Below are 24,944 nucleotides of genomic sequence, written 5' to 3' on the forward strand. Positions count from 1 at the left end.
TGCAACATAATAGCTTCTGGAAATATGTTGTAATCGTAGGCCTAATTTAGCACAGATTTTAAATAAATAACCATGCATTTTAAAAGTTAATTATGAGGCCTATATGTTAAAAGTTAATTATGAGACTAATTAGGAAAAATATTTTTAAAGTGTAAAAACAAAAGTTATGCTTCAGAACTAATTCGGGAGAATAATGTCGATAAGATTTGAATTATGGTTGCTGCGCGGACAAAAAAGTCACCTCAAAGACACCAGCCTTAGCAGGCTATGGTTTAAAACTAAAGGCTACGTGAGGTATACTAAGAAGACATATAATTATTTTTTGCGTAAATGGCTGGCAGTCCATCGTCTGTGTATGTTTACGAAGTTCACGTGCACAACATCTCCCACCCAGTCGCCTCTTTTCTAAGGCACAGAAGAATATCAGCGGGTCGCGTGAAAGAGGTGTAAACGAAAACTGTTTAGAAGACAGTGCGCGTGCCCCTCCTTTTGAGGAAGACTGTCATGTGACAACACAGAGGGCTCTTGAGGAGACACTGAAAAAGGGGGACAGACGCTCACAGACTTTAGCACACACAGAGAAGTCCTGGTGAGTCTATGAGACAAGACTTTGAGATTTTGATTTTCTGCTGAAGTTATATCGACAGCAATTCACAAACTCCTAAAACAAACGAATGAAAGGCACTGCATAGGCCTAACTTGCTCAAAACTTTTTACAAGAATAGATTTTAACTGAATGTCAACTGAACTATTAAGATGTCCGCCTTTTCACTTCGGATCAGTGTGAGACTTTCAACAAACTCGGAGTGTTCTGAAGATATTTATCACTGAACTTTAGGTAATTCAATCGGGAAAATGCCTCGTCCCGGAAGAAACACGTATAGCGATCAGAAGCCGCCGTATTCGTATATTTCGCTCACCGCTATGGCCATTCAAAGTTGCCCGGAGAAGATGCTCCCGCTCAGCGAAATTTACAAGTTCATCATGGACAGGTTTCCTTATTATCGGGAAAACACACAACGCTGGCAGAACTCTCTTCGCCACAACCTTTCCTTCAACGACTGCTTCATCAAGATCCCGCGGAGACCGGACCAGCCGGGCAAGGGCAGCTTCTGGGCTCTCCATCCCAACTGCGGAGACATGTTTGAAAACGGGAGCTTCCTGAGGCGCCGCAAGAGATTCAAAGTGATGATCACCTCCGAGCACCTGCAAAAACCCTCCGACGCGGCGCAGTACCTCCAGCAACAAGCGAAACTCAGAATGACCGCTTTAGGGACACATCTACCTCAGATGACCAGCTACAACTTAAGTGTGTCTCAACCCTCCACTTTCAAACACCCATTTGCCATTGAAAACATCATTGCTAGAGACTACAAAATGCCAGGAAGCCTTGCTTTCTCCAGCATGCAGTCCATGACTACGGGTTATCAGATACACAATCAGTTGACCACGGCTTGGCCCCACATGTATAGCGGTAATGTGATAGATGCTGAGTATACTACTGCCTATGGAGTACCACTCAAATCCCTGAGTCATGGCGCGCAAAGTTTTCCGGCGATCCCTGTGCCAATCAAACCCGCTCCAGCTTCGGTGGCGTCCATCCCGGCGCTGCACGCGCACCTTCCAGCGTTCCTCTCCGGATCTCCACAGTCCCTCAGCCCGACGTCTCCCGGCCAGAGCAGCCCCGCCACACCGAGCCCGACCTCGCTGCTCCATTCGGTCGCCGTGCGCTGTCAAGAGGTCACTTAAAACTTTCAGAGGCACTTCAAACTTTCCTTACAAATCCACCTTGATTCACTGAGGCAAGACGAAAAAAAGTGCAGTATACAAACCATCTTATCCAAAACCTGTAAAATGATAGAAAGTGACTTTTTAAAATTAAATATTCTGTTAAGTTTGCTTATAGTTCTATTTGTCTATGGCATATCTGTCATTAATTTAGGCTACCTCATATTATCAATGGTCAAGAATCCTATTGAAAAATGCACAACGGACTATGGAATTGAAAACGTGACAACAGGCATACAGAGTTTTGGAAAGTAACGTTCATTAAGAAGAATCACAATACGATTATTCTTCATGTAGATAATTTTACTTGAAACCTGAAATTATTTCGGTCTATTTTTAAACCATAAGTCTCACCGACATTATAAGTATACTAAAGAAACAGGAAAAGACTGAGAATGGCATGTATAAAGCACAGATGCTGCAGCGTTTTCGTGTGGCAGTGACGAAATATAAAAATGGAAATAATGCACTTTTGGTGTGACGTTACAGATATGGAAAGATGTTGTTCTGTGAACAATGCTCAGCCTAATTTATCCGCTTCGTTGAAATAGTCAAAGCTGTTGTATATATGTTTTCTGTACAATGTTGACATGCTCTGATGTAGCTTATACTAGCATGCTGCTTTTCCACGTATACCTGAAATAAATGATAAACTTTGTCATCAAACCTCATTAAAATATCCTTATGTTATTTTAATTTTTTATAAAAGGGTTATTTTGCATTATTAACATTACAGTTTAAGAGATTTGTTTCAATGCACGGTAAAAAACAAAAACAAAAAACAACAACAACAAAAACAGCCACATAATAATAATAAACCTTATAATAATGAACAATTAATAGCCTAATTACATGTTGTAAATTTCAAAACTATCCAAAGCTCAAAATACACTTGTTAGGCCAATGGTTAAGTGTGAAAGCAAGAACTTTGTTTGTCTTATGCATAAATGTAGTAGAATCGCAGGGGAATTGATTAAATAAAAGGAAGCATGTCTGCATAATTTAATTAAAATCAATGAATCCGAATCGAGATTGATTCATATTCAAATTAAGTGACGTGCAATATGAACAAAGCTGCTTTTGCATGTTTGCTTATTTCCTCAATTCCTCAAGTGTGTTCCTTTACTGACTTGTGTCATAAATCTTCAATACATAGTGTAGAGCTATAGCCCCTCAAAAATATTTTAACAGTTAATGCAATTTGCATTAAAGGAAATATATTTTTAAAGATGTGCCTTAAGTAAAATACCACAAGAACACTTCTGGGGAAAATGAAATAAACATTTCACAAAATAGACACTTCAAAATTAAGACAAAGTATTATTCACTTTCTGGTTTGCTAAACTTTACTGGAACATGGCCATTTAAAGTTGACGTGATGAAATACCTGTGATTACTTGCATCTTAAGGAGAACTAACTTCATATATCAATAAAAATCAATTGGCTAAAAACAAAATGATCATAGTAAAATAAAACAGCTTATTTAACTTGAGTTAGTTCTATGATTAAAAAAATAAAAATAAAATAAAATAAATATAAATTTCTATGTGCGGCTCAAGTTTCCAAATAGCCCACATAAATTAAATTCATCTATGATCTATTAACTGTATTAACTATGAAATGACAAGGCTATGAACCAAGAAATGACAAGTGATCTTCACTTACCTGTGCCTTTTTAACTACTTTTTTTCTAGAACAAAAATGCTACTATTTTCTACATTTTTATTTTAATAATATAAATTACTCAGTTATTTTTATAATGATATGGGGAACTGAATAATATAATTTTACAAACGAGGCTGTCTGCTGCATTTCAATAAGCCATCAACTTCAATCCAGATGTTTGTGAAATAACAGAAAACTTGTATTTGCATCAGGTTTTTTTTTTTATACAAAACATTTCAACAGTAAATGTGAACAGTGAATTTACACCGTATGCTATAAACACTATGATCTGATGAAGAGGTAAGCATTTTTTATCTTAATTTCTTAACATTTAAATGGAACTGAAAAAAGTATTCTAGCTTTTACTGACACATGACATGATTTGAGATATAGAAGATTTGAAGTCTCTTTGTTTTGCTAGGTGATCAGAGACATCAGATAACAGGAATATATTGTAGTCATACTAAAGGTTGTTTGTTCACTATATATAACATTTCATACACAACTTTAATTAAAAGAATGTATTCAAATGGGGAAACATCCAAGGTAATTCGCATATGTAATTGATCCATTTCTTAATGCATATGGGAAGTGGCCTGAATAATGAAGCAGCCTTAACTTGGATCACAAGAGATGGAATGGACAGGAACATGTTATTTATAATCACTGTAGAAAAACTCATGTCATCAAACTTGAAATCAACTCACAGAACTTATTTGGAGGGAAATTTTGCCCGCAGTAAGCTAAATAGCCTTATTTATTTCTAACTGTGGCGTTATTAATTTTGGGCGTGCATATTTATGAGCAAAATACCTGAACATGCTCAGGCAGGGGATGGCAGGGATATTTATATGGCCATAAATCAACAAGCTGTGGAGCCTGGAGAGTGAAAATCAAGCACACAAACGGTGTTCATAAGTCTTTAAAGACCTGTTTAACCAAAACAGCGGTTACCACCCTTCAATATCCACCTCATTTATCCAATGTATTTAGATTCAAAGAATCTTTTAAAACACAAATCTTTATAAGAATAAAAATTTAATGAGCATAAAACGTACAGTATGTTGTGTGCCAATTTCTCTCCTGACGCTGACTCTTGTACAGGATTCACAGTGCAAGAGTATTTGAGCTAAGCCGTAATAATCAGCATGGCTGAAACTGAAAGCAGCAGCAGGTGCAGGGGAGACTCTCTGCTTGACCCAGCCAAACGCCTGTGTGTGCATGAAATCACCGTGTGTCAACATTTAATTCATGCTCCTAAGCAGAGACTGTGAGACAAATTACACCACTGGGCGGGACTGGCAATATTAGCGCAAGAAACAACAGCTCCCAGCAGTCCATCCACTGACCACTGGACATAAGATTTTTCTGGACTTTTTATTATAAACTGAAAAGCTAAATACCAAAAGTAAACATTATCAAAGTGATCTAACATATTATATAATCTTTTACAGGTTGTAAGACACTGAATTTTATTATCAATGTTTGTAGAGCTAAATCCCATCTCCCCAGTCTCCATCTGAAAAAATGAGGGATCACAAAATAATTTCAAAGAAAGTATTTTGAAACACTCTCAAGTTTTTGGAGTGGAGCAGGGGCGGAAAGGACTGTTTGGTCAGCCATAAAACATCAGCCAGCAAGCACTGGCCAGAACTATTGTGTCCCATCAATGCACTTCACTCTTTTCAACATGTTGCCAGGCGACTGGATGCGTTGACACAGCAATGCTGGTGTGAGTGATCAATCCCCTGCATGTCTGTGTGTTTGGTGTTGTGAGTGGGCAAATGCATGTGCTTTGTTTCACTAAGAGACCTCCAGTGAGAGGAACAGCACCCTTTTGTGTGTTTAAGTTTTTTTTTGTTTTGTTTACAACACACAATGCAAAAACGGTAGATGTATATCCAGTGCCAAAAACACTTAAAAGTACAATAGTTGTGAGTTTCTGTCTCGTTAAAAGGGACAATCATTAAATGCACTGGGCAAATTAACAATTACCAAAAACTTCTGAATCTTCACTTTTTACATTAAATATATGTATTTAAATCTTTTCATCAGAATGAAAGAATATGTTAACAAAAGGTTTTGGGTCAGTAAGTCTTTTCTTTAAAATAAACTAATACTTTCATTAACCAAGGATTATAAATCACACTGAATTAAATTGATCAAAAGGATAAGACTTTTATACTGTTACAAAATAATATTTTTCAAATAAATCTGTTCATTTAAATTTTCTATAGGCTACTTTCAAAATATTATAACTTTAATCTCATAATTGCTACAACTTAATTCTCATTGCTATGACTTTCTCGTAATTGACTTTTTTTTCTCAAAACATTATGACTTTAATCTAATTGAATCTGATTTTTCTTTTTTATATTACACTAAAACACTGTCAAACAAACTAAATATATCATGTTTTTCACAAAAAGTTTTTTTTTTTTTTTACATTGATGTATGTTTCTTGAGCATTAAATCAGCATATTAGAATGATTTCTGAAGGATCATATGACACTGAAGACTGGAGTAGTGATGCTGAAAATTCAGCATTGCAAACACAGGAATAAATGGCATTTTAATAGATATTAAAATAAAAGAAATAGTTATTTTAAATTATAATATTTCCTAATAATAAACTTTACATACCCCAAACTTTCATGCAAAAAAAAAAAAAAAAGGCTTGTAATAAGAAGAAGCCCTCAAGAAGTTTGGTGTCAGAGCACTCACTAATAATACAAAGTCAGATTCTGATCAGGTAAAGTGGCGCCAAAGACCCTCTACCTTCATAACAGCAGATGATTGACAGCCTGAAGATGACGGGGCCTTCAGCTGCTGCTGCTCTTGTGCAATGCTGACAACATATGCTGAAAGAAAAATGCAACAATATCACTTTTAGGCCTCCAGAAGTGTCAGTATTAGCTGTTGAAGACTTTATTTTACTTTAATCAAGTTAAATCAAGTCCCAGCTGAAAAGCATTATTTTACGTGTGAAACATTACAATCTAATATATAGTGTCAACCTGATTTTCCCCTAACACATTAGGAGAGCAAAGGCAGGCAGGGTTGCCAGGTTTTCACAACAAAACCCACCGAATCGTCACTCAAAACTAGCCCAAAATTCACATTTCCAGGGGTGTCCTCTAGTAAAAATTGCATTCTGGGGGTCACTTAAACCCGCGGACATAAAAAACAACCAGCATCAACAGTGTTGAAGCATCCCCAATTCCACAGAATAACCACAGACTTGGCGGGCAAGCAAATAAACAGATGGCTAAAGATTTGAAATGATAACTATGCTTCAGGACGTCACTTTTCCTAACAACCAGTCCACACAAACAGTCATTTTCACAAAAACAATGCAATGATTAACACCCCACCTTAACTGCAGTTCTTCTCTGAAGCTCTGGGGCGTCTTCAGCTCTCAGGTGTTGTGATCTTTTAAATGTGTGTGTGTAATGACAGACTGAGCTCTGCTGTTTCCCCTGCAGCCGCTGACTGAAAGGCTGATTTAGGCCGAGCAGGAATCTTCCTGGTTTCTCATAAACTAACACCTCTATGACACTTCAAAGGGTTATTCGCACCTGAGGTGACAAAGGGCAGCATGTTTCTGTGCACAGAGCGAGATGGACAGATAGAGGAGATAACTGGGGTTTTAAGTATTAAAGGTCAGTTGCTGCTTCCAGCTTCGAGTCACATTTTTAAGGATTCCCAGAAGGAACACAACATATCTATCAAAAATGATGATTTTATGAGAAGCTAGAAGCTAAACCTACAGCTCTTTAATCTAAATTATTATAATACAACCTTGAAATTAAAATGAACTAAACAAGGCAGCAAACTACTTTTGGCTTTATGACCGTTCCTCCCAGTGTTTCATTAACAGGAAGGATTTTCATTTCATCATTTTCTACTGGCTTATAACAATGACCTGAATTTCTTTGATCTGTGTTAAGTCCTTCCCAATGTCAGGAACTAATAACTGACACTTGTAACTGTAATTGGGATTTACTCCTCTGTGTGAAAAGTCAATGAGAAGATAATTAGTAATGAGCAGTGTACTTTGAACTACCATGAAATTCCTTGCGTAACAAAACCATTGCAAACACAACTATTGCGTCCATTTTCTAACTAACCTGTGCTAATTGTTGGCTTAACACTGTATCATCATGTATCTGTAGATCAGATTTTTCATCCTACAAGAGGTGGTATGAACACAGAACAGAAGCCTAAAAAGTGTATTTAGATATAGTGTCTGACACCTGGATGGGCAGGGACTTGTATCTGTCTTCCACAGGTGCGCGGCCTCAAGAAAGTGGGTGGGCTGATTATAGTGGAAACAGTTAGTCTGTGAGAGTAAATGACTCAAGCCTCCATAAAAGCACTCTTTCTAAATAAGGGTCAATTTGATTGCTCCCTTTTAAACTTCAGCCAATTATCACACAATGGATGAAGGAAACTGACTTGGTTTTCATTCCAACAAGTCCACTTCTCTCAACCAGAGCGGAAAATGATACATACTGTAACTGCGAACTGGTCAATATCACAATATTGATTGCACAGTAAAAAAAAAAATAAAAAATAAAAAATAAAAACTAAATGTGTTAATTTCATTAAGCAGACATGCAATGTTATATTATATTATATTATATTTATTACTGGTTTAACTTTTACATAACTTTTTATGGTTTCAATAAATATTGTTAGCAATTCCTGACAGCAGGATATATACATTTGGAGTCTAGAACTGATTATTTAACTCATACAAAAACCAGGCTTAATTTTTCCTTGAAACTCAGAGAAGTACAGATGGACGCACACAAAGGGCAACTGTACCTCAATGTGAGCTGTACTATTTAGGTCAAAGCAAATCAAACAGAATGAGCTGTAGCTGAATAGAATGATTTATTCAAGCCATGGCAGCTGATTGCTGTGACAACAGATTGCCTCCTGGTAAAGTTCCATTACAACAAACAAAGCTCTCAGGAACTCATAAACCGTCTGATTCATGGCACAGTGTTTGAATAAAGTTCTGACGGTTTAATTATAAGCTCATTATTAAAGTTTACATTTATGATCATCACTGCGAAGCTTGGCCATTGATCAATCCTCAGTTTTCATTTTTTAACAATTGCGATACTATAGTATATGTGGAGCAATTTTCTGCATTTCCTCCTGAATTCTGTTGCATTAGATTACCAGAGAAAAAAAAAAAAGAAAGATATTTTTTCAGAGCTATTTTTATTTTTGTTTATGTATATTTAACCACCTGATCCTAAAGGTATTTTTAATGGATGTTAAAAGTCAGTTTACATTGAGTTGACACAGATAACAGTAACAGAATAAATACAGATGCTTTAAAAGTGCACTTGTGCTATGTATATCTTCATTAAAATAAACACCACTTGACATTTTGTTATCTAATGCACAACATTCACATTTTTAAAAGTGGATATGTTCTGTGGCTATATTTAAAATCATAAAATATTGCCTCTCCAAAAATCCTTTTTATCAATTAAAAACCTAAATAGTTGGACAGTTGAAAATCTGTGCAAAATAACCATCATTTCACCTCTTTGGATTTCAGGCTATCATGTTGAATGTTTCAGTATACACTGTACTGTGGTCATCCTGAAATGTTGGATTTTATTATTCAGGGTCACGGTGCCCACTCCTGACTCATTAAAACACCCAGAAAGACCCCGACTCAGGACAACAAGAGACAGTTACAAGGGTAAGATAAGGCTGGGGTAAAGCCTCTTACTGAGAAAGAGAAAGACTCCCACCCTAGAGCTCCACGGGACTGAAGAGGGGGTGGTGTCAACATCACATTGTGTATTGGAGTGGTAATTCAGAGCTTGGTGGTCTAATGCGCTTCTGAAGCACTTTTAATTTCCCAAGTTTGCGTTTGAAAGGAACAACGGGTAGCTTTTATTCACAGGTAGCTTTGAAGTATACAAGAGGTTCTGACATAGCCAATCCCTCACTAAAAGTCTGACCACTAAGGAGAAGAAACAGAGAACAGAAACCTCCCTGCTTTCCTTGGACTTGCCACCAAGGAGAAATCCTTGGAACTTTCTTTTACCAGTTTTACATTGGAGTTTAAGAGTGGATCAAAAGCAAATTAATAAATTCTTTCCCAGTTTTTAGAGAAATTCATGAAAAAAATGCATGTGCATATATTTATGACATACTTTGTGGATCTCTGCTTTGTGTGCGACTTTACAAACATCATCTTCTCCTCTTTATTTGAGCTTGTTAGCTTGTTATTGGTCATTCACTAATAAACTATGTTTTTCTCTCCCTCTAGTGGTCACAATCACAGCTCTTTCATGGTAATCTGTGCAAAATCGACATTACAGATGTAATGTTACAATGAAGTAGGGTAAACTAACAGAAAAAGTAAAGTGCTTATTGACAGCAGAACCAAAGCTAGCAGACTGCTGATTTTTAAACCACGATTTAAAATTTACTGTATACTACTGATCCAGTTAATATGCAAATAGAAAATAATTTAGCACCAAAGTCATATAAATGCACTGAAAATAATTAATGAAATGAGATGTGTTTTCTTAAATGAGCATTCCTTTAAAATCTGAAAGCATTCAATTCCTCTATTTTTGTTGTTAAGTAAACCCTTTTGCACTTCCGAGAAACCAGCCTCCAATTGAGGAGAAAATAAATGGGGTGTGTTCTTTACATGCCATAATTCTTTAAAGTTAAACAACCATAAAGGCTAAGAACTCTGACCTTCACCATCTAACTAAGCAAGAAAAGCCAATGATGTGTGCAAGGCCCCACTCTCTCGTCATATACTGATTATGATAAAATATGTCTCAGCCTCACGAAAAATAACCGTATGTCATCCATGACAACACGGGGCCAGTATTTCAACAAGAGCCAAATTTCTTCAGCACTGAAATGTTTTACTGTCGGCTGTAAAGCCCAGACTGCTCTGGGACTGCATTCATTGGACAGATTTAGACTCTTAACATTCTACAATGAATACAATATATGATTGATTTTAATTAGCCAAATTAATGATTCTGTGGGTGTATTTAAGTAATTTTTTCATAAAATCAACTTGACTGCAATAGGTTACTAACAACGAATGACTCCTGTTTACATACACTGTAGATTATGCTAAATTGCATTATTAAAAAAAACCCTGAGCATACACACATTGTACTAACATCACATTTCATGTTTAATTTCAATAACTGATTACATACATTTTTTAAGTTAGAAAAAAAAACGTAAATTCAAGCTTAAGATCGTCTCAACACTATTGTATGTATCATTAGCGTTTAAATATGTATCCAACATTTCTATTTTAGCACTTGCTTGGTTAACAAATAACTGTCAGACGGACAAAGCCCATAGGTCTGTGGAGCTTCTCCGAGTGTCTTTGTAGAGGAGCCATGATGCAGAGTGTGCCATGCCTGCCGAGGACTCCCTGAGGCCATGCCTCCCTCTCCATCACTGCCATATGTTTGCATACTTACACAAACATATGAGCTTTGCACCCTGTTTGGCTCTGTTAGCATGTATCATTACCCATTTGGCAGGACAAAATATTAAGCTCACGCTGGCCTAATTTAACTGCTTGGTGGATTCCTTTTTAAATCTTAAGATGTTGCTTTAAAAACAAAAAAAGAGATTGCTTTTTACTGAGCTAACACTGGAGGTGATGGATGTTTTATTTGTCGATATGACTTCCACAAAAATGAAATAAGAAAAAAAAACTTTTGTAATGAGAAGCCAAATCGCAATGAGCCATGCTCGAGCGATAAACCTGACTGTGAAGTGCCTGATGTTTTATTCACTCTTATTGCAGGAAACAAGAGGATCTGCTTTCATTATCAAGGGTCATTTACAATACCATAACGCATTTTGACGCTAGGGAAACCGTCCCATGATAAATTCTTTGCCGTGCCCTTCACAGTTGTCGTAGCAGGACCATAAACAGCATTTATAATAATCTAGCAGGGCGGCGCACCCAGCTCACTGATTAGCATGCAGAAGACGAGAGGATGGGAGAAGAGGCCACAGAGCTCACTGATATATCTTCATTGTTCTTCATCAGAAACACCACGAGCAGCGCAAAAGAGAAAACACACATCAGACAACAACACTTTTGGGGATCACAGAGTCTTTCTGGAATTCTTCTTCGTGCTGTAGCCTGATAATTAAAAGACGTAAGGCTGGAATCTGAACCTACGTTAAATCATTACAAAAAACTTCTCAGGACAGTGTGTGACTGCCTGAAAGAAACAGTTATGCTGTTGATCTGTGAGCGTTTGTGATAAAGAACTGTATTTTGAAGAATAAAATAAATCTTCTTGTGCGTTTCACAAAAGAAAGAAATTCATACAGATCTTCAGGTCAGGTTAAGTAAATGATCGCTTCAGGTTAATCAGATAAGCTTATATGATATATAATGGTTATGGTTATATTACAGTTTTACCTTTAAAAAAACTAGTAGCAATAGAAGTATAAAGGCTACATTAACTTATAATTATATGTCACATGATTTGAATACAATTAAAATTCTATTCAATTAAATCATTATAAATGAACCTCTTCCAAACTTGTTTTGGCTTCTTAATTTTGGTCAGTCATTAGCATTAATAAACATGCTTCATCACATGATAATGGGCTTCAACCTCGTTCTGTTCAGAGGATAATGCTGACTTGCAGAAAAGACTCTGAGCATCTTAAATTAATTATTTAATTCCTTTCATTGACGGTACAATGTTCACCTAAGCATTTTCTGAGACGTTATTCTGTTTGTAGTGGCAAGACTGTTTCGTAAAGAAAACAAAGGACGAAAAAGTAATTAAGTTCAGTAATAAAATCTCAAGCATCATAACACGCAACATTAAATGCCCATCCAACTCCATCAATTACTCCAAGTGCTCACACACACACACACACACACACAATCCATCTCAGATCAGCACACGCTTTTGTGTGGATATGACAGTTCATCTCACCCGCAGATTCAGCACTCTGTTTTAATACACAATAACATTCAATAAAATTCAATTAGCATTACCACCTTCTTTTTTAATATGCACATGGAGAGTCAGAATTGTCTGAATTCAAAATCTTCATACAATTCTGTGACAGCTCCATCTGCCCAATTTTTTTTAAATGAACTTTATGAAGATAGGACAGTTTAGAGTTGACAGGAAGTGAAGTGGGAAAGACGGGGCAGAATCAGGAAAGGTCCTCTAGTTGGGATTCGAATAGCGCAAAGGTGCTGCAAATCGGCATGCTGCTCACAACCTGCCCAATTTCTGAAGGAAGAATAGATGTTTCCATTTTCTATTCATCAAAGAATCCTAAAAAAACTCCTATTATGGTTTTCACAAAAATATAAAGAGCACAACTCTTTTCAGGACTGGAAATAATTCAAACAAATGTTTACAGAGCAGCAAATCAGCATATAAGGATCATGTGACACTGAAGACTGAAGGAATGGTTGCTGAAAAATTTTAAAATAACTTGGCATAGAAAATTATTACTGTAAATTGGAATAATATTTCTCAATATTTATGTTTTTAATGAATGTTTCAAGTAATTAAATAAATGAGTGTTAGATACATCTTTCAGAATCATTAAAATATCTTAAAAAATTCAGACATTAGAACAGCATAACTATTCCCCATTGTTTCGTGTTGCTCTAATAATGGCTTCATCTGAAACAATGGCATTGAAATAGGCAGATCACTGACTGACAGGAATCAGAGGGACACTGCGCATGGCCTCTGCATAAGTTTACTTTGTTTTGGTTTTGGAAGGAAGTAGGGTTGTTCACTGTGGCAGGGCATTTATCTTATATTCATCAAAGGCCGCCCACATAACAAACAGCCGTACTTGTTTGATTTTATAAATAATTGAAGTCCACAGGGATTCACATTGTTTTAGGCCTAAATCTGTTGTTTACTGATAGTGTGTGTGTAACAGTGTGTTTGGATAGAGAGAGCGAATGAGAGAGAGAAAAAGAAGGGAAACTCACCCAGGGCGGAAGCACTTGGCGCGGAAATGAAAGCGTCTCTGTTTGCAGGCTGAGAGAGAGAGAGAGAGAGAGAGAGAGCACGCTGCACCCTCTTCATGGCCACGGGGCAAGCACAAGTCCCCAACGAGCACTCAACACAACGTCTCCTCGTGACACAGAGGCATCAAACAACCCATCTCAAATCAGAGAGTAAATATAGATAGAACCAGAATGTTTTTCTAGACATATTGTATTTATATTGTAAACAATGCTTTAGACAATGCTGTCACATGATCTCAGACTCAAGTAGCAAACTGTTAACAATTTTGTCCTTTTTGATACATAACCACCTCATATTATATATATATCAGCTGTGTGAGTGACAGAGGCCCGAGGTGTTTCCGCCATTTGATGTTCTCTTATTTTTATTCTGTCATCATGCACACCTCCCTCAAAATAGGAAACCAAGATATGACAATAAGTTGTTTCTGTATTCTTTTTGTTCTTTCATATGCAAGCTTTCATAAATCTGTGGGGAAGCAGAGGGGGAAATCATATATTCATCTCCAAGAGTTCTTGGCCAGAACAACCTGTGCAGAAATTTCAGTCTCCAAATCAATTATTAGCACTGAGGGTTTGACACGCTCAAGAGGAATCAACAACTAGCATTAAGAAAAGTACAAAGCTGATATAAACAACACCAAATGAACTCAAGGCACCCCTGTCTATAAATTATACATGCAATCTAGCTGAGGGCCGGGTGTCACCAGAATAGGGTCCATGACAGAATCACAGCATCTATATGTAAAACAGAGGCTGGCTGCATTGCTTTAAAGTGCACATAATGAGATACATCTTCCCCCTGGTCTGACTGCTTTTGTTTAAGCAATTTTTAATAGTCCAATATATATATACGTATATATGCATTTTTCTTTTTAATGTTTGCTGTTTTCTTTTTAGATTACACTAAAATAAGAAGTATTACACTAAATAATTATCTTTGATATTTTTCCTTGGTTCACAAAAAAAAAAAAAAAATAGCTGCCTTATGAACCTGCTGATCTAGAGTCAACTTTCATTAAAAATACTTATAGGTACATTACCATTTACCATTGGGATCTAAGATTTTCGGGTGGCTTTGAAATTACATTTTTTTGGTTCATAAATAGAATAAAACAATAATATTGTGAAATATTATTACATATTCAAATAACTGTTTTCCATTTTAATATATTTGTAAAAGGTAAAATGTCATTTATTTATGTGATGCCAAAGCTGAATTTTCATCAGTAATTGCTCCAATCTTCAGTGTCACATGACCCTTCAGAAATCATTAACTGTGCTGATTTGGTACTTGCTGTCACATTTGTTTTTACTGTCACATTTGATCAAGTTCATGCATCCATGATAAATAAAAAATTATTTCAAAAAGGAATTAATGTCTACTAACCTCAAACTTTTGAATGCTTTCTAACTGAATTCTTAACAATGTAAGTTTTGCAGTTGTGTGGTCCCAGTGACTGCTTTCCTAAGGCAGAGAGGGATGGCATTCACTGGCTGTCTTCATCCTCATTACTCAGCGAAATAATTGAAATTAAAATAGCCACTGCATCCAGCGGTGCAAGGATGAGATCTTTCACCTCCGATAGCACCCGCACATCAATAATCAGATTATCAGTGGGCCATGGATAAACAGAAGTAGCTGGCCTTAGCATATTTAAGAGCTACTTTAGCCAGCTGCTATTAACTCATCTCCCTAGTTATTTATGTCCCCTGCTTCTTAATAAGACTGGCAATATTATTCTAATTATATCAGTCCAATCAGCAGTATTGCATGTCTGGCCTCATTTACATTTGCCAGCACTTTGTCTTTCACAGTGTGATACTAATTCAATGAGACGTCTAACGTTTACATTATATGTGGCTTGCAGAGTTTGGCCTCCTCTACCCTTCCAGTCCATTAGAACCGCTGTGTATGTGTAAGTGTGGTGTCGGTCTGATTGGGTTTGTCTCTGAGCACATAACTGATTGATCAGGGCTGCTCTATGGCACAACTGAGTTCGCTTTGTAATACAAATATGTGTTTAGTTCTGTGAGGGTGTGCTGGCGGGCTATTCTAGATGCCGGCCCATAGCAATAGCCTGTAGCTGTTGTAAACAAGTTTCATTTCATGAAAAATGTTGCCTGTGAACATTTACAAATATCAGATGAACGAGTTAGGAGATTTATGTAGTGTTTAGGTAAAACTAACCAGGTTTAAACCAGTATTCTTACAAGAGCTTATGTTAAACCATCACAAAATAGATAATATATAGGCATATGCACATCAATGTAATTTTATAATAAAGTAATAAGTCTTTTTTTTTTTTTTGGAACTTTGAGAAAAAGGGGGGAAATGAGAGGAGACAAGGAAATGTAAGGAGAGGAGACAACATCATCCACACTGGTCACTTTTTTCTCCTTGCTTCTGAGGAATGACATTAATCTGGAAGATTAAAAACTGTCACATCTGATGATTTACTACCATCCACCTTCAGAAAACACACAGCAGTGCGCACTCTCTATTATTCAAGCTCTTTCAGGCTGTGATCATAGCAATATAGTTGCCCTGGAGGTCTCCATTACAATAACTGAGGGTCAGAGTGTCGACATTGTGTGCAACAATGTCGTGTAGGTCAACACAAGTTCAACAATGCATGATAAAGACATCAAATACCAAATGTTCAAATTACAAATATATATACGCATCACATTTTTGGATCCCTGCCATATTTTTTTCCAGTTCTAGCTGCGATTTTAACTCAATCAGATTAAATATTAATTATAAACTTTGCTTGTTGATATTATATGCTTTTCATGTATATAAGCCATGACAAAACAGTTCCTTTTGTATAAATGCTTTCAAGTTTATTATTATGGTGGTTCATCCCAATAAGGGTTTGGATGTTAAAGTTATTATTATGTCTTTGTTATTAAATTGAATCGCGTCTCTGTAATATCTGTAATAAAGTGACACAAAACAAAATTCTTTTTGTCTTCTAGAGGACGTAAAGCTGTTTGGAACATCTGTTTGGCACTTATAGTTGGAAGGTACAATTCAGTATAGTTTAAACTTTAAATGAATCTACTGCCCTCTTGTGGCAGTTGCCTGCATACAGCCAGCAGTATTCCCAGCAGTTTACTTTACAGGTTTACATGTACAGCAGACAGCTGGGGTTTGTTTTCTATAATCACCAGATGAATATATATATATAATATTTGTAAAATGGTGCTATTTTTGACTAGTAAAAACCTTAAGTTTACTTAAATTACAAATGTAAGTAAACTAAAATATAAATAAATATATAAATAATATATATATATATATATATATATATATATATATATATATATATATATATATATATATATATATATAACATTTGTAAAATGGTGCAGTTTTTTAAAATACACTTTAATAAGTCATTTTAACAGAACTTTCTAACTTGAGAGGTGGTTGTTTTTTCTGTCATTCAGTGTTTCTGACAAAAAAAAAATTGGGAAAAAACTAACAAAACACACTAAGGATTAATGAGCTGCTGGATTCATGAATATTAATCAGTTTTTGTGCGTTCGCTTGAACTGATTTGCTGAAATCCAAACAGGGACGATAGATAATAGGTGAGCGCCAGCCAATGAGATTGCCTTTAGCGCATTAACTCCACCCACTACCAGAAAACCCGGCTGTTCTTAAAAGCTGAAGACTTCCATAGGAACACTGTTATTTTGACAGGAAAATAAAACAAAGAAAATTGTTTAAATGTAGCGAGTCAATTCACTCAAACACTCACTCTTTCTCTCTCTCGGTCTCTGCGTGTGTGTGAGAGAAAGCGATGCCGATTTGTGTGCCTTTACACTAGAGTTTACGGTACATCAAATACAGGTGCGCTGCGTATCCATTGAGATGAACTGAGAAATATCACAGATCGCTTGACGGAGAGTGAAACTCTGAAGCCCTCAGTGAAAGTCAGAGTGTTCGCGAGTGAAAATACATCTGTGCTGAACTTATACTTAGCCTCCAACTCACACACTGGCAATTATTCAACCTGCCAAAATGGCTAGTTGGAGTCACTGTGTTACCCGCCGTGAGCAAAATCCACCTGCATTTGGCGGGTTGTCGGGTGTTAATGTCAAGCCCTGCCTGAGAGGAACTAATCAATTCTCTTTCTGGCTCAAACTACAGTACATTGTCTGAAACAAGTGAACTACTAGACTAATTCCAGTACAGAACCTATAGAATTTTGGGCATGCTCGAGTGAACAAATCACTCCCAGAGAGGACTAGTTCTTCCCAAGTCACATTAAAGATTCATTCAAAATGAACGAATCGTTCAAGAACTATTCATCACTAGCTGCTCGACGCCAGAGTCAAAACGCCATTGCCAAATAAATAACACTGTCAAGGTCCAGGAAGGTATGAAAAGCATTGTCAGAATAGTCCATCTGCCATCAGTGATTCAACTGTAATGTCATGAAGCGACAAGAATACTTTTTGTACACAAAGAAAACAAAAATAACGACTTTGTTCAACAATTCCTCTCCTCTGCATCTCTCCAAATCAGCATAGTGCCATTTTGGTGTGACCGTAAGCCTCTCCTCTGGATACCACCCATAATCCAATGGTCAAACAGAATGGAAAATACAATAAGCAGGTCGCTTCCTCAGGACTTTCTGCCATTGCCACCAGGACTCCTGGAACCGAGTACACCCAGAACTCCCTCTGCCAGCCATCCACAAGCATCCAACGTTCCCACAGTTGATTACTTGGTTCCGGGACAGCGTGAGAGTCTGGGACGAGGCTCACCATCACATCCAACAGGCCGTGCACAGGCAGAAGATGACAGCCGTCCTTCGCCGAGCACCTACTCATGCTTACCGACTAGGGCAAAAGGTCTGGCTGTCCAACCAAGACATATGGCTGTACCTGCCCTGTAGGAAACTTATCACCATGCAGGAACAGATCAATCCCGTCACCTATAGACTCCAACTCCCTCCTCAATATAAGATGGATCCCACATTCCATGTCTCATTAATAAAACCTTTTCACCCTCCTGTCTCCACAGAGCCTGACCGAACAGAGGAGCCCCGTCCCCCTTTGCTTCTGGAAAAAGGGTCAATCTATAAGGTCAAGGAGATTCTGGAATCCCAGCGGCGTGGTGGCAGACTGGAATACGTAGTTGACTTGGAAGGATACGGTCCTGAAGAACGCTCCTTGGTCCAATGAGAAGACATCCTTGATCCCACACTCCTAGAGGAATTCCATACATCACACCCTGATCGTCCAGCTAGAGGGAAACAACCACGTCGTCGGGGTGTTTGGCCCCGAGGAGTGGGCCCTGGAGGAGGGGGTACTGTCACAAATCGGTCAGGCTCATCACCCAGCCAATCACAGCACACCCTTTCACCTGAGTACTGATCACCAGTTCACAAGAATATCCTCTGTAATAGTTTCCTTCTTTAACTACCGTATTTTCCACACTATAAGGCGCACTTAAAAGCCTTTACTTTTCTCAAAAAACGACAGTGCACCTTATAATACGGAGCGCCTTATATATAGATCAAGGTTCTCTTTCATCATCTCGTGTTCGAGATCCACCTATGGGAAGGGCATCCGTACCTGACCTCTGCAGAAGCATCCAATTGCACCAAGTCTGGCTAGACAGACAGAAGCGCGCAGCCAATGCCAGGTAAGGGCCCGCAAGCCTTAAGTAGGGGTATAATAATGGCTGCATCGCTGCTATTCCCCAGTTGACATTCGCTTCTCGCGATCTCTGCATTGACACAGTTCGGTTCGATTAAGATGCTCACATTCGTGTCTTCAGGAGGACATATCAATTGATCAGCCTCTGCCAGACGTGGCTGTCGTCTTATCAGCTTTTTCTGCTGTGTTCTGCATTCAGGGCCGCTGCGCTCTCGTCGTTTCACCTGCTCCCACGGCTGCCCGCCATGGATTTTTCCGATTTCTTCTCCGGTATGTTGCTTTCTATACATAACGCTTCTCCGGGGAATAGCCTATCACGGGCCTGCCCGGCTGCGTGTGGAGCACTCATCACTGCTAAGGACCTTCATCCGTTCTGCGTGGTTTGCTTGGGCCTTAACCATGCTCAAGAAGCCTTGGAGAACGCGGAAAATTGCAGTCATTGCCTTATGCTGCTCGACTCGACCCAGTGCTCCGAGCTCGGTTTTTCTGACTCAGATCTGGGACACGGTGACGACGACGCGCTACCGGGGGACTCCCGGGGCACCTCCTCACTGGTTTGGGCTGACCAGCCCAATCCCGCATTCCCCGAAGAGGAGATCTTCACGGGCAACCTCATGCTCGCCAACGAACCTGGCCGGTTCCGGCGATGAGGATGATGCGGCCCTTCTCTTCCCCGTCCTTTCAGCGTGCGCTAAGCATATGAGGCACAACTGGAGTGAACCGCTCGACTTATAAACACGGCTCGTCTCTCCTCTCTGCTTACCAGGCGGAGATTTTGGACGAATTAGGGCAACAGCTAAAAAAGCGAACTCCTTCTCTACACTCATGGAAGGAGATCCTCACGTTGAACGACCTCGTCCTTCGTAATGCTCGGCAGGCCGTCCAAGCCTGCGGGCGCTCTATGGCGCTTTCTGTGGTGGGAGAGCGCACGCTCTGGCTTAACCTGTCAGGCCTTCATGACAGTGAGAAGCGGCACATCGCGGGCGCGTCAATGGAGCCCGATCGGGCTCTCTTCGGCCCCGCCGTCGCATTGATGCAACAACGGTGTGACGACAAAAAGAAGGAGGACGAGGCCTTCAAGTTATGTCTTCCTAGGGGGAAAAATCGACTCCCGCCATGTCCGCGGCTGGAGGACCATCTAACCCTACCCCCATCGACTCGAAACGTAAGCGGCCTGCCTGATGTTCGATTGATGGGGGCATCGAGTCCGCGTTCATGGGCCACGAGCCCTTCGAACTCTCTCCCTGTCCCAGGACCCCCGTTCAAAAGACGCAGGGTCTCCCGCGGATGGATCGATTCCTCTCCGTTCGAGGCTGCCCAGCCCATGTGTTTAATGAACGTTGTGTGTTCCCCCCTCACGTTCAGGGGGGTCTGTTGTGAGGAAAAGTGCAAAATCTGTCTGAACCCCTGCATGTTGCCCCTGGTGTGTCCACTAGATGGCGCCATTGCATCACAATTCGGGTGGGAACACTTGCGAATCACGAATGGGCTTGGCAAACTGTTTCGGCTCCCGAGTGGGTGATGCGTACTATATTGCAGGGATACAGACTGCAGCTTGCAATGAAACCCCCGCATTTCAACGGCGTTCTCTCTTCACACACGGAAGAGAACGCCTCACACATTCTGAAAGAGGAAATATCCTCCCTCCTAAACAAGGGAGCGATTCAGGTGGTGCCCCCCACTCTGATGAATCAGGGATTTTATTCTCGTTATTTCCTGGTCCCAAAAAAGGACGGTGCTCTCCGCCCTATTCTGGACCTTTGTGTGTTAAACAAACATTTGAGGAAATACAATTTCAGAATGCTGACTCATGGCTCAGGCTGCAGGGTCTTATGGCTTCATCAATCCAGCTTGTAGCCTACCGCTGGGACTCCTGAGAATGAGAGCGTTCATGAAATGGATTTTGTTACTACATTTCAGCCCGACACGCGATCTTTGCCGCTCTGTAATAGTGATGCGCGCCTGCTTGGCAGCCTTGCGCCACTGGAAGAGCGCAGACCTTTACGCTCAGGGAACCCCTCTGGGGACAGTTATGATGCAGAAAGTTGTGACGACAGATGCGGCCTTAACAGGCTGGGGCGCCACCCAGGAGGGCAGAACGGTGAACGGTCTGTGGCCGAGCAGACTACGTTCAGCGCACATAAATTATTTAGAGCTTATGGCCGTATGGAAAGCTCTAAATCATTTTCTGCCTCGCCTGCAGGGACATCATGTGCTCGTACGCTGCGACAATACCACGACAGTGGCTTATATCAACCGTCAGGGCGGCGTGCGCTCGTCGAAACTTCACGCTCTAGCTTACAAGCTTCTAGTGTGGAGCGGACGGGTTTTCCTGACGTTACGCGCGACTCATGTTCCGGGCCTTCTAAACAGAAGCGCGGATCTTCTATCAAGGGGAAACCCAATCTACGGAGATTGGCGCCTTCACCTGCAGATAGTGGATATGTTATGGATGAGATTTGGACAGGCAACCGTAGATCTATTCGCCTCGCGCGGAAACTACCATTGTCCTATGTTCTTCTCGCTAAAGGACATGGATGCACCCCTCGGGGTAGATGCACTGGCCCACCCGTGGCCCAGAGTGCTGCTGTATGCCTTTCCTCCCCTGTGCCTGATAATTCCTACACTGGCCAGGGTGAGAGAGCAGGGCCTGTCTCTCATTCTGATAGCACCCAGGTGGCCCAAAGCACTATGGCTGGCAGAGATAATCCCTCTGTTATATGCCGAGCCGTGGCCGCTCCCCCCCCCCCCCCCGCACAGATCTTTTGTCCCAAGTGAATGGGGAGATTTATCACCCACACCCCTGTGGCTCTTTGGGCGTGGCCCGTGAGAGGACGAACCTAAGCGCACTGGGGCTTTCGCCGCGTGTGATTGCTATTATACAGAATGCCAGGGCCGTTTCTACAAGATTCTTGTATGGCAGTAAGTGGCAAGTGTTCGAAGGGTGGTTTGATGGGCGTGGTCTCACATCTTATCAGTGCTCAGTTCCTGATATTTTGTGTTTCCTCCAAGACCTCTTGGAAAAATGCAGGTCTTTTTCCACAAATTAAGGTCTATTTGGCTGCGATTTCAGCCTTTCATGTGGGCTTTGAGGGCTCAACAGTCGGGCAACATCATCTAATCCGCACATTTATGAAGGTGCCTGAGTGGGACCTCTCCATGGTGTTGGAGGCCCTGTCTCAGTATCCTTTTGAACCTCTTGGAAGTATTTCCCTAAAGCTGCTGTCCTTCAAGACAGCTTTGCTCTTGGCCTTGGCATCAGCCAAACGTGTCAGTGAGCTATATGCACTTTCGGTTCATCCCTCGTGCAATAAATTTTCTCTTAGTGGAGATATGGTTTCCCTTAAGCCTAATCCGGCCTTCATGCCGAAGTGCTTCCCTGCGTTCACTTCAGAGGTGTTGGAGCTGTCCGCTTTTCACCCTCCACCTTTTTCCTCCCCGGAGGATGAGAGGCTAAATGCTCTGTGTCCCGTCCGTGCTTTACGGACATATATGAACAGGACTAGTGCTTTCCGGAAGAGCGACCAGCTCTTTATTTCATGGGCATCCCCTCATGGAGGGAATCCTATTTCTAAGCAACGCCTCTCACATTGGCTTGTGAATGCTATAGCTTTGGCTTATGAATCGAAGGGAATGCAGCCACCAGGGAGCGTCGCTAAAGGACATCTGCTCCGCTGCCATTTGGTCTTCTCCTTATACCTTTGTGCGTTATTACCGGCTGGTTGTCACCAGCATCTCGGTAGCACATTCGGTTTTAGGGGTGGGATCCTCTCAGTCCTTCCCTGCAACCCCGATGGACGAGGTGAAGAAGGAGTGAACGGGCCGGCTGGCCATGCACATCCCTGTCACTAGCATGTTTTTACATTCCTTTTTCTGTGTGTATTCATATGCACATTGGTTATCATTTGTGTGATGCTAACATTTTTTCATGTGCTGCACATGCACAGCAGTCACGACTGTGCATCAGTATTGCAGGTTCATGAGTATGGGACGTGTCAGGCACCACCTTCTCTGGGGCGACCGTCCTTCTCTGGCTTTCAGAACCTCACTGTGAGTGTATTGGGCAATGGGGGAGCTGTCCATGTCTCTCCCATAGGTGGATCTCGAACACGAGATGATGAAAGAGAACAATAAGTTACTGTCGTAACCCCGGTTCTCTGAAACATTGAGTGGAGAGATCCACCAGCTTTGCCCAGCTTGCCACACGAGAAGCGAATATACTTAACTGGGGAATAGCACGCTTCTGTCTGTCTAGCCAGACTTGGTGCAATTGGATGCTTCTGCAGAGGTCAGGTACGGATGCCCTTCCCATAGGTGGATCTCTCCACTCGATGTTTCAGAGAACCGGAGTTACGACAGTAACCTATTGTTTTGCTGACATTACCTTTAGCACAGCTCCATCTAGTGGATGCATAACGCAAACCGAGTCAAACGTTTGCCAGCAGTATCTTCTATTCAATGCGCCTTATAATCCGCCCTATATATGAAAACAGTTCTAAAATAGGCCATTCATTTAAGGTGGGCCTTATAATCTGGTGCGCCTTATAGTGTGGAAAATACGGTAACCCCTTGACTTACCTCTTCTCCAGCAAGAATCTCCTCTCCTCCTAGTGACTCCAGAGTTTCTCCAGTAAACTTATCATCCAAATCTTCCCCTCCAACATCTTCTCTGAGGTGTGTGCAACCATTCAGCCGCCCTGGTCACCCCCATTCATTGTAAGAAGAATACTATCGTCAATCAGTTTCTCCATTACGCAGATCCAACTCACCAAAGGATTTACTCACGTGCATCTCTCCTAGTGTCACAATCTTTAACTGTTTCAAATTCAATAAACTCCTGCACAGAGCCGGATTCTCGATAAGGGCACTTGGGCCAGTGACCAGGGGCACCAACCATTCACAACAACTAGGGGGGCAACAGCTTTAAAAATATTTTTCGTAAATTGTTTTATTAATAACTTGAAATTTTTGAAAGACCATACATAACTCATTTATGAACACTAACTTAACAACAACAATAATAATAATAATTATAATTATAATATAATAGAGATTACATGACCAATATCAGTCCCCCCCTTCCGTCCCCAATCTGTCAGAGTTGAGTTGGTCCACAACAAGTAGCCTACGCAAATGAATAAAAATGGACAGACGTCAATTGAGTGGTTTTGCAAAAAGAAAGTTAAAGAAAGACAAGGACGCTAGAGGTTTAACTACAATTCAAAATGTTCCAGGAATCGAAAGTTTTTTTTAAAAACGAGGGAAGAATGAGCTCAGGACAACAATGACACAGAAACGATTGACTGCACTATCCCTGTATGCATTATGTAGTTAGTGTACAAAAGTTCTCATTGTTGAAATTCAGACAACAGAATGTCTGAAACTGCAGGGTCCAAATAATGTTCAAATTATTTTTAGAGAAAGATGTTTGAGTGAATTCAGGTAAATTTCAATTGCAAAAGTGCCCCAAATTACTTAAATTCACCCTAAATAAGATATTTCCATGTCAAAACACTCAATAGATTACTACCTGACCTTCACAGCATTTTAAATGCACACCTTCCACCCAGTCAGAATTGAGTATTCAGACATTGTATGGATAGAAATATACATATTCAAAATGATAAAAGCAATATCTAAATAAAGTTTTTTTTACTTTTTAACAAATCATTGGTTTTATATACATTTAGTGGATGCTTTTATCCAAAGCGATTTTCAAATGAGGACAATGGAAGCAATCAAAATCAAAAGAGC

The 24,944-nt window shown here is 40.0% G+C and overlaps 1 protein-coding gene across 1 annotated transcript; it reads left to right on the forward strand.

Moving 5' to 3' along the window:
- Nucleotides 1-432: 432 nt before the first annotated feature.
- On the forward strand, nt 433-2,449 carry foxb1b (forkhead box B1b). Its single transcript, XM_026211916.1, has one exon. The coding sequence runs from the start codon at nt 856-858 to the stop codon at nt 1,747-1,749; it is 894 nt and encodes a 297-aa protein (XP_026067701.1). The 5' UTR covers nt 433-855; the 3' UTR covers nt 1,750-2,449.
- Nucleotides 2,450-24,944: the final 22,495 nt, after the last annotated feature.

This window comes from Carassius auratus, chromosome 30 (genome assembly GCF_003368295.1).
Source record: "Carassius auratus strain Wakin chromosome 30, ASM336829v1, whole genome shotgun sequence".
Taxonomy (NCBI): Eukaryota; Metazoa; Chordata; class Actinopteri; order Cypriniformes; family Cyprinidae; genus Carassius; species Carassius auratus.